The sequence below is a fragment of the Larimichthys crocea genome, chromosome XVI (genome assembly GCF_000972845.2).
Source record: "Larimichthys crocea isolate SSNF chromosome XVI, L_crocea_2.0, whole genome shotgun sequence".
Classification (NCBI taxonomy): Eukaryota; Metazoa; Chordata; class Actinopteri; family Sciaenidae; genus Larimichthys; species Larimichthys crocea.
Window position 1 is genome coordinate 12,236,799 of NC_040026.1, and position 15,332 is coordinate 12,252,130.

The following is a 15,332-nucleotide window of genomic DNA, read 5'->3' on the forward strand; positions in this document are numbered from 1 at the left end:
AGTTCCTCTCAACTAGCTAGCAGCAGCTAGGAACTTTCAGAGCTGCCAGCTGGGATCAAACACGGAACATTTTGGTTTAAATTACATGGAACTTTTCTGCTGTTGCTAGTGTTACTACCAGCAGTGATGAATGCTATTCTTTCTTGAAAAGGCTCTAATGTCCATCTTCACCCATGCGTTCGCGCTCTGCTTGCCGCTGTGGGTTCGGCTCTGTGTACTTCAGAGGTAAACCACGCCGGCAGTGAGCAGGGTCGCATGGAAAACATGGACTGGAATTTCAGTGATGTGGGCTTCTCTATATGAAAAGTGGAATGGATTGTATAATATGCACTGAAGGGGCTCTCTCTACCGTACCCGATGAAATGAGATTTATGATATATTTAAGTGAATAATGACAGTTTATTGATTATTGGTTTAAACTCATATTCTGGCCATTTGTGATTGCTAAATAGGCATTTTTTTGTGATTTTTTTTATAATAAAATACCAAAATTAGAAATATTTAGGGGGGGCCTATGCCTAGTGACGCCACTGAATCTGGAAAGTTTGAACTTTGACAGGGACACTCAACACAAAATTATTCTGTAAGAAGCAAACCCAGCAGGCTCCTGGCTCTAAAATTAAAACAGTGCGAATCAAAAGCATCCATGATTCAGTACACCACTAGGGCTGCCACGATTGTCACGATTATGTCGACAAACAAAATCGTTTTTTTTTTATTTATTATTATTAATAATAATAAATATTTTTTTACTTTGCTTTTCCAAGAGAAAAGTAAAACTCACATACACAGACACACCCCCGCTACGCAATGCACAGTACAGTTGTCCCCCGCTATAACGCGGTTCACTTTTCGCGGACTCGCTGTTTCGCGGAGTTGGTTCGAAGAGACCTGTTGCTGCCTTCCTAGTCATAATAGATAGCTTGTTGTTGCCGTTCCATCTGCGTAAACAGACATCTGTGTCCCCAGACTAGAATGTGTTGACAATAACACCTCCAAAGTAAAGACATTCTCTTTGACTAATTCTGGGGCGTATAGTATTTGGGGTGTGATCTTTGGGTTTGAAGTCTACGACCATTACGAGTTCGTCAGAATGCGAGACCGACTCAGCACTTCAGATGTACTTTGAGAGTGTCTCTCATTCTCCTTGATCAAGCGTCAATAAATAATACAGCATAAGACATCCGAGGCTCCTGAACACTTTCTTCCTTCCTGACTCCACCATTGACCATTGACTTCAGCAATTTCTCCACAACAGTGATCTTTTTGCTTATTTGCTATCTTAGCAATTATTCAGTGATAGAAACTACACGTGAGAACAAGTAAATATATTTTTCGTTGTCTGCCACAAGATATGCACAAGTTATCTTTGGATGAGCAATATAAAATACCAGCTTTCAGGACTCTGGGCTTCATATATTTGCAATCTTCACATCACCAGTTGTGGAAATAATAAATAAAAAAAATCTCATTTGGCGCATCTCTTTTTTTTACGCTGTGCACGCACACACACATATATATGCGCGTGCGCCAGTAGTCAGCATAGAAATAGAACGGTGACGCGCAGACTAGGTCATAATAAGGCCTGCTGACCTTTCACACGTTCTCACTTTGCACGTGAACTTGACCCGCAGTCGACCGCTGCAAAGACTGACCGCTGAAAAACCTGTTGGCGAACAAAAATGCTGGACAACCGAGAGAAGAAAAAGACGAGGAGGAGAAGGAGAGAAAAAAATTTTATTCTTATTTTAATATTTGAGCCTAACAATTAATTTAAATGTGGATGAGTTAGAAAATATTTCAGATAAGATTGGGTCATACTCAGTGTTGCTAGTGTGTTTTTGCGCTTAAAACTTCGGGAAATCGTCAAACATCTTAACAATAGTGTAGTGATTTATTGACGTTTTTTATTTTGATATATATATTTGTATTAATTTTGCATTTTGGGTAAAAAATAGTTTGAATTCAGATGGCGACTGGGCCGTTTTCATGAAATGCATGAAATATACATTTTTATCACCATGGACACGATTGAACTTTTAGCAGCTAAGTCAGAACGCGCAGGCCTCACCTGTTAAATGTACACAGAGCAATAGTAATTATGGATTTAACGATTACACTCAACTCAAGACTTGATCGAGTCACGAGTTTTTTTGTTTCACGAGTACGTATTTTTTCACGTTTATTTTTTTCCAATCAACACATGAAGCTACAGGATCAAAATTCTGCCAAATACATTTATCTTTTCTTTACAGATAAACTCTCAAACGTTTTGTGTGATGGGGATCCTCCCGCACGGTCGGGCCCGTCCGCCTGACCTTGATTTAATCCCCCCGGGCGACTGCGCGGAAAGTTGCTGGAAAGTTGCTGTGATTGGTTAAAAATTGCAAACACCGCCACTGACATTCACGGAGGGATTCAACTGAAGTTGCGTTTTGAAGTTGCAAATCGCAAACATCGTGAATCCTGGGGGTCTGTGTTATTGGTATCATTTACTGTAAAGTCGGCCTGACGCCTGTATTCACACTACTGCGCATGTGCGTAGGGGTGTGTGTGTGTTGTGTTGGTGTGTTGTGACACACAAGGGCAGACGCGGCCAGTCGAAGCTGACGCCCACAACGTACCTAATTCTAATTTTAAACACAACGAAACCAAGAACATATCCTACTTCTTCTCACATTCGCCAAGAATCGCAGATTCATTTTTTCTGTCAACCATCTGCGAGTCGTCTACCCGCATTTCTCGAATTTTAAATCCGTGATCACGATGATGTATCGTTACATACCTACTAGTAATAGGTGCTAAAATGAATTTTTTGTGAGCTCTAAATGATTTTTCTGCAGATTGATTTTAGATACTTAACATGACTTTATCATTAATTAACTATTGGATAATCTTTCTTTCAGTAAAAGAGGAAACTATATTTTATTTTAGTTACACCTGTGCTTATTTGCTGACCCCTGGCATAAAACATCAGAGGCTCCTGAACACTTTCTTCCTTCCTGACCTCACCATTGACTTTAGCAATTTCTCCACAACAGTGATCTTATTTGCTTATTTGCTATCTTAGCAATTATTCAGTGATAGAAACATACACGTGAGAACAAGTAAATATATTTTTCGTTGTCTGCACAAGATAATATGCACAAGTTATGACTTTGGATGAGCAATATAAAATACCAGCTTTCAGGACTCTGGGGCTTCCTATATTTGAAATTCATTCACATCACAGTTGTGGAAATAATAAAAATCAGAAAATCATCATTTGGCGCATCTCATTTTTTTACGTGTGCACGCACACACACATATATATGCGCGTGCGCCAGTAGTAGCCATAGAAATAGAACGGTGACGCGCAGACTAGGTCATAATAAGGCCTGCTGACCTTTCACACGTTCTCACTTTGCACGAGAACTTGACCCGGAGTCGACCTGCTGCAAAGACTGACCGCTGAAAAACCTGTTGGCGAACAAAAATGCTGGACAACCGAGAGAAGAAAAAGAAGGAGGACAAGGAAAAGGAGAAGGAGGAGAAGAAGGAGAAAAGGCAATTTTTATTCTTATTTTAATATTTGAGCATAACAATTAAATTTAAATGTGGATGAGTTAGAAAATATTTCAGATACAGATTGGGTCATACTCAGTGTTGCTAGTGTGTTTTTGCGCTTTAAAACTTCGGGAAATGCGTCAAACATCTTAACAATAGTGTAGTGATTTATTGACGTTTTTTATCTTGATATATATTTGTATTAATTTTGTCAATTTTGAGTAAAAAATAGTTTGAATTCAAGATGGCGACTGGGCCGTTTTCATGAAATGCATGAAATATACATTTTTATCACCATGGACACGATTGAACTTTTAGCAGCTAAGGTCAGAACGCGCAGGCCTCACCTGTTAAATGTACACAGAGCAATAGTAATAGTGTAAAATGAAATTTATTTGTGAGATTAAATGATTTTTCTCAGATTGATTTAGATAATTAACGTGACTTTATTAATTTGATTAACTATTTGTAATCTGTTCCTTCAGTTAAAAGAGGAACTATATTTTATAGTACACCTGTAATATGAGTGTTTGTTAACAATGGTGGAGTGATATGAAGTGAAACCTTGACCTTATGTATTACATGGTTGGTCAGTGTTGTCCCTGTGTGTTGGCTTGGCCCACAGCCTGAAACTAATTTATCTTAGTAAAAGTTTATTGTTAACATGAGGGTTAACCAGTGTTACAATAGATTTGAGCATGTGTGGTTTTCACTTTTTCATGATGTGCAAATTCTTTTTTTTACATCATGTGTCAGAGGTTGGCATAGATATTTGTGTAATCCTTGTATCTTTGTCACACGGTTTTAAAATTTGAATTTCTTCTGTAATGCCTCTGTTTGGTCACGTCTTAGGCATGTGGTGTCGTCTGGTTTCCCCTTTAAAAAACCTGCTTTGTTTGCGATTCAGTCGTCATCTCTTCGGATGAAGACGAGGACTCCACATCTTCTGTTGAAGACGAAGACATCCCTGTTTTCGGCTCTTCAGATGAAGGTGAAGGCTCCTCGGTCTTCTGTTCTTCAGATGAAGACGATGGCCACATTGCTGTCTCCCTTGCTTCCTCTTCTGGTTCTGGCGTTTCCAGAAAGAGGAGCAGGGAGGACAGTGATGAGGACTGGACCCCCAGTCCAAGGCCAGGGAAACGCTGGAAGGAGTCATCTTCTGTAATGTAATGTGATATCATGTAATGTGATATCATGTAACATAGTAAAATGTAATGTAATATAATGTAATGTAACATTGAAAACAAACTTTCCTCTCCAAGAATCGCTACCTTATCATGGTGGAGGGGTTTGCGTGTCCCTGTGACTCAGGGAGCTGTGTTGTTGTCATCCTGGTTGGGTGTACCAAGGCAAACTGATCTCAGGAGAGGGGCCAGACTTAGAGCGATTCACAGACAAAATTTAGGTTTTTGTTTCTTTAAGATTATAAGAACAAAACCAGAGTATCACCAACCAAAAGATGAAGGTCCAAAGGATGAAGAGTGTCCTGAACTCAGCTGTGCAGATGAAGCTGTCACTACGTGCTTCCTCTGTGGCGGCATGTTTGTGAAGCTCTCAGCATCTGCAGAAATTAAGATGCTCAAGAAGGACATACTGACACTTCAGACTGCCCAGTATGTGACATTGAGGGGACTCTATATACAGTTTGCCTCTGTATCCTACACACTGCTTTCTACCATGCAGTAGTTGTTCTTGTTTTACCACTAGGTTTAGTGTTAAATAAATGATTTTTTTAAATTTATGTAACATGGTCCACTGTTCTGTGAGATACTTCTTAAATACTGAAGCTTCTTATATACTGAATCCACTGGATGTGTCAAAATAATTATTTTGGATAAAATTCTTCCAAACAGATTCTCCACTAAGACCTAAAATTATCTGTTTAACTTTGTAAAACCCAAAGATTTTATGACATCAGTCCATATTCCAGATTTGGGCAGCACCTACACATCTAACACTTTTCTAATGACATATGTCTGGAGAAATCTAATGTACATGTACACAACTCAACTACAGTTTTAAAACACCTTAATGGTACAATGGTAAACAGTAAACTCTTGGAAGTTTGAAAACTTGAACTGAAAAATGAGGTAAAATAAGGTAAATTTCAGTAAAATTAAGGGAACAAATAATGGGTTAACAAACAGCAGTTCTGCAGTAGTGGAAGTAAATTAAACCTTGAAATGTGTTGCAAGCTATTCCTAGACAACATATGAGTACTGTGTAAATTTCTCTGCTGCTGGTGAAGAATGAAATAAAGACTTCTGCCGGCCGACAAGGTTTTATTTTCTTTGCAAAGAAAAGTTCAATCAACACATGAGCGGTCAAAGATGAAGAAAGACCCCAAACATGGGGAGACCTAAACATTTATACCTCAGGAACACACCCCAGCCTGTGTTTCACATCCCTTTGTCTGTTTGCAGGGCCCAGCCCCCCCAGAGAGTGTTTTCACACCCATTTGTCTATTGCAGGTTTGTCTATTGCCCGTGGGTGTGTCTTACACCTGGGATGTCCTGCAGGATCTTGTATTTAGCTGCAAAGTTGAGTCTAGACATGACTCAAAAGAACCTGGTATCTTGTGTTAGGAAGGGGGAAGGTTGGGCACCTCAAGCGGTTGAAACTAAGAAATGGAAATTACCATTACATAACAAACAGTTATTAAATGTTCTGAAGCATTATTTGGACAACATTGCACTGTAGGACAGTAACAATATAGTGCTATAATAATGGCAAGAAAAGGGCTGTTAACAAAGGAAGCCAAACAAAATAATAAAGTGTAGATCTTTACTTCAGAGATGCTGCAAAGTGGGTTATTAGGTGAGGTGGACCTCCCCAGTGGGATTACAAACTGTTTAAGGGGAGTCTCAGTGAATGGAGGTGAAAATATGACATTAGTTATCAAAAGGAGATCACAGAGACTAAACTAGAGTTCAGAGATAAAGCAGTTTTGGGGAATCTTACCGTTTTTCCCACATTTTCCCAGAGTCAGAAACTAATGAACAGTTTAGGACTTATGTCAAACCACATTCTTGCCCCACCTCTATGAAAGTGCAATACTGCATCAGTGGATTGATTTAGTATTATAGGTAATTAAGTTTTTAACAGTAACCTTCCTAATTGCTTTTGTTTTACTGTCTAAGAATGAAGACCATATTTCTAAATCACGCTTTTCAAATGGAAATAAATTATTCTCTTTATAAAACAACTCAATTCTTGAGCAGTGGATTCAAGGTGTAATTCCAGTTTAAAATGTAAAAAATGGTTTTTGTATTTCTGCTCGTTCTGAACATTATATACTATTTGTTTCAGACGCTGTCATCCTCAGAGCAGGTTCTTGGGTTGTTTTGGGAGACATCAACTGGCACACTAAACAGCATTCTCCACCATATTTGCACAAGAATGAATAATGAAGAATTGAAGATGAATGGAGAGAATATTCATAAAACCAGATGACCATGACCGCTAAGAGATCAGGAGTGCACAGGAGTGTTTGTATGATGTTTGTATCTTAATTTATTAACAAACAAACAAACAAACATTTATGTATGTATTTATTTATTTTTTTACATACTTTTCTATTTGTAAAAATCAAATCTATCTATCTATCTATCTATCTATCTATCTATCTATCTATCTCACCCTGACCATGCTGACTCCAGTTGGTCACAGGCTTTCATAAATGTTGTCTTGTTCATATCAGCATTATTCCCATAACCAAATCATAGACATACAGTATATACATGTATATATATCTATGAACCAAATAACCACGACACACCGGCTACGGCGAGCGAGGAGGGTCCGTTTTGTTTAAAGCGTTCCGCTCTCTCGCTGTCAACACTTGGCTCGAGCGCTGCTGCTGCTGCGGAGCAACGACGATGTCGGAGCCGGAGTCTCTGAGGTGCTCCAGTGCCAGGAACCGTGGAGGCGTACAGAGGGTGGAAGGAAAACTGCGAGCCAGCGTAGAAAAAGGGGATTACTATGAAGCACACCAGATGTATAGGACTTTATTTTTTAGGTAAGACTTCATTTCGTGTCCGTAGCTGCACTTGTAATTGTCACTCGGCTTTTGGGGCCTGGCTATTCCAGACCATTCTACATTCTACCTTGCGCGATACCCCCCCTCCTCCCTCCATGGGCGTTTTATGATTGGCTGAATTTCACCGTGGACCCACCCACTCGCGTTAGTCCGCCTGTTTGTTTGGACAGCTGTGCTGTCCGTCATCCGCGGACACAAAATGGGACTGCTGCTGCTAACTACGGCTAGTTAGCTAGCTACGCGTTTAGCCACACAGCTGATAACGTTAGCTGGGCTGCTAATCTGTCCAGCTAGGACGGTGTGTGTTTATCCGTCATTGGGGAAGATACCTCAGGTGTAAATGAACAGGACGTAGCAGCTATCAGCTTTGTTCTCTGCTGTCATTTCCTAAACGTGTGTGGAAGCTGTCCAGCTGTGTTAGCATTTATAGCCAGGTGGCTACATACTGCACCGCCGCAGTGTGAACTATGAGGGCTAGTCATGTTTAGTACACCTGGGGTAAGTCTGGGTAGAGTTAGCTGTGGTTTCATCATTAAGGATCGTTTACACACTCTCTCACTCCAGCACAATGTGGAAATGTGGATGACGGATTAGCAGTGCTATCATACTGCCTGGCTGTGTGCCTCAGGCACAGTTTATTAAAGAAGGTGATTTGTTCTGAGACCAATCCAGTTAAATCCAGCCCTTCCCCTCATGACAGAGTGAGTTAGGCACACTCCTGCCTCTCAGTTATTGGCTTGACTAACAGTCATGATTGCAACATTAACTCCTGACACACTCTCATACATGCAAGATGGGAAAGGTATCCAATCTGCTGCAGCTGTTCCCGTATTCACACCCTATTTCACCCCTTGCTTTGTTTGTTTTCTCCACGAATACCAGCGTGCACTTTATCTCGCAGCCTCACGCAAGGTCTGCTCTCGAGTGATGCAAAACAACCCTGTCGTGTTTGTGTTGATAAGCCGTGGTATCATGTGGTGTGTGTGTGTGTGTGATCCTGATACTTCTGTATCCCCCCCCATCAGGTACATGTCACAGGCAAAACATGCTGAGGCCAGGGAGCTGATGTACAACGGGGCTCTACTCTTCTTCAGCTATAATCAGGTAAAAAAGAATGTTTGTTTGTGTCACGTGTTCGTGGTGAATCCCAAATCATAGCAGCTCTGTTGGGCGACTTTAATAATCGTAAAAGTAGTGTCTATATGTGTGTCATTCACAAGTGACACTGTAGCTGTGTGCAGAAATCTGATGTGACATTATTACTGCTTAAACTGCATATAAACGCCGTTTTGAGATTTGCTACAGCAATGCATCATATCATTTCCAGTCCTGCATGCATCTTAAAATCAGTTTTGAGTCAATAGGATGCCAGCTTCTTCTCCAAGCCCTCAAGGTGTTTGGATAAAATGTCACATTCTTTTTTTAAAATCTGAAATACAGTGGCTTGTGTTTTTCATCTCCAGCAAAACAGTGCAGCAGACCTGTCCATGCTGGTACTGGAGGTGTTGGAGAAATCCGAGACAAAAGTTGAAGATGAAATATTAGGTGAGTGGCAGCCTTCAGCATTTACAAAGACCCCCAGTTAATCTGCAAGAATACCTGTGCTGAACTATACGTTTTGTAACGACGTGTTTGAAGAGTGGGTAGTTGCAAAAAAAAAGTTTGCTGTCCTTTTTTATTGTGTGAAAGAGAGTCACATTAACAGAAACTGTGTTGGGAAGTTTGCCCTTGTGTTGTCACTGTGCTATTGTTAGACACACGGCACCTTTCACAGCAAGATTTACATAAAAGGGGACACTTAAAATTTCCACTCTGTTAATTGACTCCATCGCAACACTCACCAATATGAATGTAACCTTTTACAAAAAGTACGACGTCTGCGTTATTCACGGTCTGTCCTGATCAATACGCACCATTTGACAGCTGGAGATCCTTTACCGATTGATACTGTACTGAACTGTTTGGGACACCTCTAGCGAAACGGTCATGACATTTAGAGAAAGAGATCAGACATTCTCTGATGTTGTTGTTTGCCTATGCGTGTGTGTGTGTGTGTGTGTGTGTGTGTGTGTTGAGCAGAAAACCTGGCTAAGCTGTTCAGTATGATGGACCAGAACTCCCCAGAGAGAGTAGCGTTTGTGTCCAGAGCCTTGAAATGGTCCACAGGAGGATCCGGCAAGTTGGGTCACCCAAAACTACACCAGCTGCTGGCTGTCACCTTGTGGAAAGGTAATCAATACATGACTGCGTTTATAAACTGTAGAGGGTAATAACAAAGTTATGATGAATTTAAAATCAAGGGTAACGCACTAAGGAGGCATAGGATGTGAATCACAACACTTGTTTTCACTGTAATCCCACACACCAGCAGCTGAAGTCAATACATGAGTTGTGTCTGTTTGATGTATGTTTGTGAGCCGGGGCTGAAGGGAAAAGCAAGATGGGCTGATCAGTAGGAGAGCGGTTTGTGAGTAAACACTAAAATAAGGTGGAGTTGGAACGATTATTTATTTTTAGTTGGATGTTATTTGGACAGAAACCAAGAAACCTGGAGCACTTTTTTTTTTTTGTTTTGTGAGAGTCAAATTACAAGTTACAGTCAAATTTACATGAAGGAAAATTTACACAATGTTTACGTATGCAGGGAAATCAGAATCATTCAAGGAAACGGCTATTACCTCTAAGTAAATCTCCAGGGAAGCATCTCAGCCTCCGTAATACTGGACTAATTCTTCCATCTGTCTCGCGGAGACGTAGCTGCTGTGCAAAGGGTGTGTCTTGGCCTTAACGTTAATGTGAAAGCTGCCCTGGCCCTGCTTGAAAGTTAATATCGTATCCATTAAAATATTGCAATTTTCTTGTGTCCAGAGCAAAACTACAGTGAGTCTCGTTACCACTTCCTGCATTCGTCTGACGGGGAGGGCTGTGCGCAGATGCTGGTGGAGTATTCGGCGTCACGAGGCTTCCGCAGCGAGGTCGACATGTTTGTGGCGCAGGCCGTCCTACAGTAAGTGAAACGTAACCTGGGAATGAGCGCAGCCTGTACATATAATCTGAATGTTTTATTAGATTTGAGGTGTAGTAATAACAGTCTGTACGTGCAGTGGAGAAACTGGTATCGACGCTACCTCCTCCAGCATGTTGGCCTGCAGTCAGATCCATTTACCGCCCGTCAGCAGTTTCTTTAAAAAGCATCTTTGATCTGTCTCTCTGTCTACCGTCTCTCTCTCTCTCTTCCTTCATCTTCTGTGTCACACTTTCTGTCATGCTTTCTTCACCACCGTCTCCTTTTGTCTTCATCCTCCCTTCCTTTTCTATTTCTGTCCGTCCCTCCCCTCCTGAACCTCCACCCTCCAGGTTCCTCTGCTTAAAGAACAAAAACAGCGCTTCCGTGGTGTTCAGCACATACACAGAGAAACACCCGTCCATAGAGAAGGGCCCTCCCTTTGTCCAGCCTCTACTAAACTTTATCTGGTTTCTGCTGCTGGCAGTGGATGGGTAAGGACAAATCTTTTATTTAATACTTATATAAATGTATTGAATTTGTTATGACCTCAGTGTCATATAACTACGTCTTTACTGTATATCTGTACGGACTCCTTCAGTGCTCTGTCCTGAGCATGTAATAAGCTCAATAAGCAGCATTACATCACTTCTTACTCTCTTATCTCCTGTAGTACATTACAGCATTAACTCATGTTTGTGTGCGATAAACAGATTGAGGATATTAATAACCAGTATCTTATATCCTGTGTTTGTCTTCAGGGGTAAATTAACAGTTTTCACAGTGTTATGTGAGCAATATCAACCTTCCCTGAAGAGGGACCCCATGTATAATGAGGTGAGGTGTTTGACTCTTCACTCTTCCCATGAGTCATGTGTTACTATCATTATTTACTTATTTGTGTTAATGCACTCAAAAATATTGCAGCGTCTCATTTAAATTTTTAAATAATGTCTTATTCGTGTTCTCTCTCTCTCTCCCTCATCCTTCGGACATCTTCCTGGCTCCTCAGTATCTCGACAGAATAGGACAGCTTTTCTTTGGAGTTCCACCCAAACAATCCCCATCATACGGTGGACTGCTAGGTGAGTGGATTGATGCTTCAGTTGAGCAGATGTTAAGGATTATTTACTTTATTTTGGTTCCCAAACTTTTTTCTGTCAGCCTCCCTTACCCCCAACCGCAAAATGGGTCATGTCTTATTTGTTTTGAATGAATTGCATTATAATAAACAAACTCTATAAAGATTTGTTTTTCTTTCTAAAATAAGTACATATCACACGGATCAAAGTTCTCCGTCACTACGATGGATTTCCGTCATTTAGAGTTCACAGAGGTCGTTTATGAGATCAATGTAGATCCGAGGAGAAAAACAATGTGCAAAGGTGTTTTTATTGGTAGATTGTAGAGAAACATCCAAAATAATTTAAACTGATGGTTCATCATCAAGTGTGAGAATGCTGAAGAATTAAGTAAAAAAAGCTAAGACGGTGGCTGAGATTTATGAGCCATTATTATATTATTCAAAATAAACTAAAAGTATAGTTATTACAGAACAATTTTTTTTTGTTGATAAATGAGATACTGAGAACGGTTGGAATATTCAGAACGGTGTAAAATGATGATTCCCCTGTTTCCAGTCTGAGATTAGTGTTCTCAACTATCTTTCGACTTCCTCCTGCAGGAAACCTGCTGAACAGCCTGATGGGTTCAGGCGAGGAGGATGATGGGGCTGAAGAAGCTCAGGAGGACAGCAGCCCCATAGAGCTGGACTGAGCCTGCACCGGGACAAAGAGAACAAACGAACACACACACATACACACACAAAAAAAAGAGGAAGACCACGCCGCCTCCCTCCTTCAACCTCCACAACGAGGGCGGGGCGAGGCGCCGGTCTGTGTTTTCAGAGCCGTGCTTTTTCCAAAAAAAATTCCCCTTTCCCCATCCAGTCTAAAATCAGAGCAAGTATCAAGCCGCCAAAAAAACACCCCTCTCAGCACTGCCGGGATTGACTGCGCCAAACTGCAAACTCTCCCCGTATTGAATAATTGTAAGATTATATTATTTTATTTTAATCATTAATTTTGTTAGTTTGGGACTGTCTGTTAAGGGTGTATGATTTTAAAACCTAACAAACTGCCCTCTCCCTGTGAAAACCTGCTCCCAAGAGATGGGAACGGTTGGAGTGTCCCAGTGGAGAGGACAGCATTACATGTGAAATCTCTTCATAATGTTGTTGATTACATTATAAGAGGATTTAGTCAACTCACTACTATTATCTTTTGTTTGCCGGGCAGCCGCACAGAGTTCTATCAGAGCCGTCAGTGTTGCTCTTTTTGGCACTTAGCAACAACTTTGTCCGCTTAAAGTTTCTTCTTCCTGTAGTAAATTAAACTGAACTTGTAGTCAAGGCCACCTTTGGGTGTCTACATGGACAAAAAGACAACTGAGCTCTGTGTAAGTTATTACCAGAAGTTCTCTTCCACCTTGAATATCAACCAAACAAATCCTCTCTGCAGACGGTGTACAACAGTCTGTATACAAACAGCCCCACTGTAGAGGCCCCACACTCTTTTTTTACTGTGCACTTGCTGAACTGCTGCTGAGCTTGTTTGCATCTCCGAGAGGAATTATGTGGGGAAAAATCTAAACTTGGCTTTTTTTTTTGTTACAGTTGCCAAGTCATTAAAAAAACGTGTGGCATTGAAGAGTTTGAAGCACTTCTGTTTTACTGGCTGTTGGCTCTGATTGTAAACCTGTCGCAGTGAAAAAATAAAAAGTCAAAGTTGGGGTGACCTTCCAAGTTTGTAAAGTGATCTTTATTAGAGGAGATGCTGTGAAAACTGGTGTGGAGTGAATCTTGCTTTTTCTGTTACAAAATGTTAATATCTAAATGCTTCTGTTTTCCTTTTTTTAACTTCCGTTAAAACAATTCCTCTCTGAGGTGGAGCAGTTCAGCGGGTGCACAGTCAAAAGTGTGATTCGTACAAAAGCTGCTGGTCATCAGTGTTAACTTCATCGGCCCCTCGGAGAACACGCTCGCTCTGCACGTTCCTCAGAACACCGTTCTTTTCTCACGTCATTTGATCTTCAGCTGCTTTTTGTCCTCTCAGTCCAGGTCCTGTCAGTCTGCTGTTTTTTTTAGTTGTTTTTAAAGCCCTAACTGTGCTCCAGATCATCTTTAACGGGGTCAAATCCCTCCTGTGAAAATTCTTTCTGAAACTAGGAAAGTAGGCACGTCAAGAGGTCTTTCTACGTAGAGTAATGTTTATTTACTTCTATGTAATTATCTGTGTGGGACTTATGGAACACAAAAATGGCCAATAATGAATAATAATTGATGAAATGAATCATTGAATGAAAGAGTAAAATATAGAAATGAACCAAACTCAACCCACTTTTTTAGGGAAAATGAGTTGTAAACAGGGCCGGTCCTAGCTATGGGCAATGTGGGCGGCCGCCCAGGGCGCATTCTCCGTGGGGGGCGCACGAACGCCCGAAAAAGCAAAAAACCTCGGTAATTTTCAAATCCGCTCATTAAGTTAGCGGAGCGGGCGCCCCGGGAGCGGGGTGTTGACAAGGCAGAGGGGGGCGTCGGACAGACCGACGGGGGCGCACGGCGCATCCAGGGGCGCACGGGCGGCCGTTAGGGCGCACGAGAAAATGTTCGCCCAGGGCGCAAATGTGGCCAGGACCGGCGCTGGTTGTAAATAAGAATTTACCCCCCCCCAAAAAGTTGTTGAATTGGTTCCTATTTATTTGACTTGTTTATTTACATGATTGTCTCATTGTTTCATAAAATACTAGTTTAATATTGGCTATTTTCGCCATGCCACATGGGACCGGCTTGTTCAATGTTGTAGTGCTACAGAGGAACAGATAGACTAGTGTTGAGTTGTGATTGCATCCATTAACGCTGGTGTGGAAGATAGAGAGAAGGAGAGATGTGGCAGACAAAGCGTTAACAGCAGTAGACATGAGAGATAAAAAGAGAACTGCAAACCAATATTTAAATGACTCAGCTTTAACAGTATTGTGTTTAATTATGAAGAGTCACGTTTCTGAGGGAGGATCGTCTCTGGCGAGCGACTTTCTAGTTAAACCACTGACGTCTGACCATCTGGAGGGAAATCCAGGCAAAATTGACTTGAAGGTTTCTCAACAAAATTCACAGAACATGCTCCAGTAATCATATTGCACAAGTTTTATTATTCCGTGTCAATTGTCGTGTGCTGGAAGGATTGAAGCGTCATTTCTTTTCTAACCTGACGGCCAGTTTTGTTCGACGTCTCCTTTTAATCGTTGCAGCGGGGAGAGAGAGAAAAAAAAAGGTGTGTGACCAAAGGCCTGTCTGTGTCAGAGAACGTCGATCCAGCTGTTTGCTTTTGTTTTTGAACTGTTTTCCTTTGAGAACTAAACGGGGAGTGTTTGACTTTTTCGATGATTCACTAATTGAGTAAATAAACTACAACTGAGAAGAGTTTGAGAATGTCTTGAAACAAATATTGTCCTGTCTACTTCTTACTGCATCGTGGGGGGGGGTGTAGAAAAAAAAAAGTTGGTGCATGAGGAAGAAACATGTTTAACCAATAATATTACAATATTTAAACTGTATGCATGATGTCAGATTATGTTGCAATACAGAGAACAGCTGTGGTGAAAATTCAGTTGTATGGTAGTTTTTATTTTTTAGAGGTCTAGTATGTGACATTTAGAAGGATCTATTGTGATCTATTATGTTTT

The 15,332-nt window shown here is 41.0% G+C and overlaps 1 protein-coding gene across 1 annotated transcript; it reads left to right on the top strand.

Moving 5' to 3' along the window:
- The first annotated feature begins 7,333 nt into the window (after positions 1–7,333).
- Positions 7,334–13,589, top strand: get4 (guided entry of tail-anchored proteins factor 4). The gene is made up of 9 exons (XM_010742909.3): positions 7,334–7,564; positions 8,611–8,689; positions 9,049–9,130; positions 9,665–9,814; positions 10,454–10,592; positions 10,943–11,083; positions 11,351–11,426; positions 11,602–11,674; positions 12,274–13,589. Exons 1-9 carry the CDS (start codon positions 7,425–7,427, stop codon positions 12,363–12,365), a joined length of 972 nt encoding a protein of 323 aa, XP_010741211.1. The 5' UTR covers positions 7,334–7,424; the 3' UTR covers positions 12,366–13,589.
- Positions 13,590–15,332: the final 1,743 nt, after the last annotated feature.

Excerpts from the sequence above, each read along its gene's own strand:
- get4 (XM_010742909.3), top strand. The coding sequence starts at position 7,425 with ATGTCGGAGCCGGAGTCTCTGAGGTGCTCCAGTGCCAGGAACCGTGGA. Across the intron at positions 9,131-9,664 it reads AGTTGAAGATGAAATATTAG|AAAACCTGGCTAAGCTGTTC; the intron begins GTGAGTGGCAGC and ends TGTGTTGAGCAG. Across the intron at positions 10,593-10,942 it reads GTGGCGCAGGCCGTCCTACA|GTTCCTCTGCTTAAAGAACA; the intron begins GTAAGTGAAACG and ends TCCACCCTCCAG.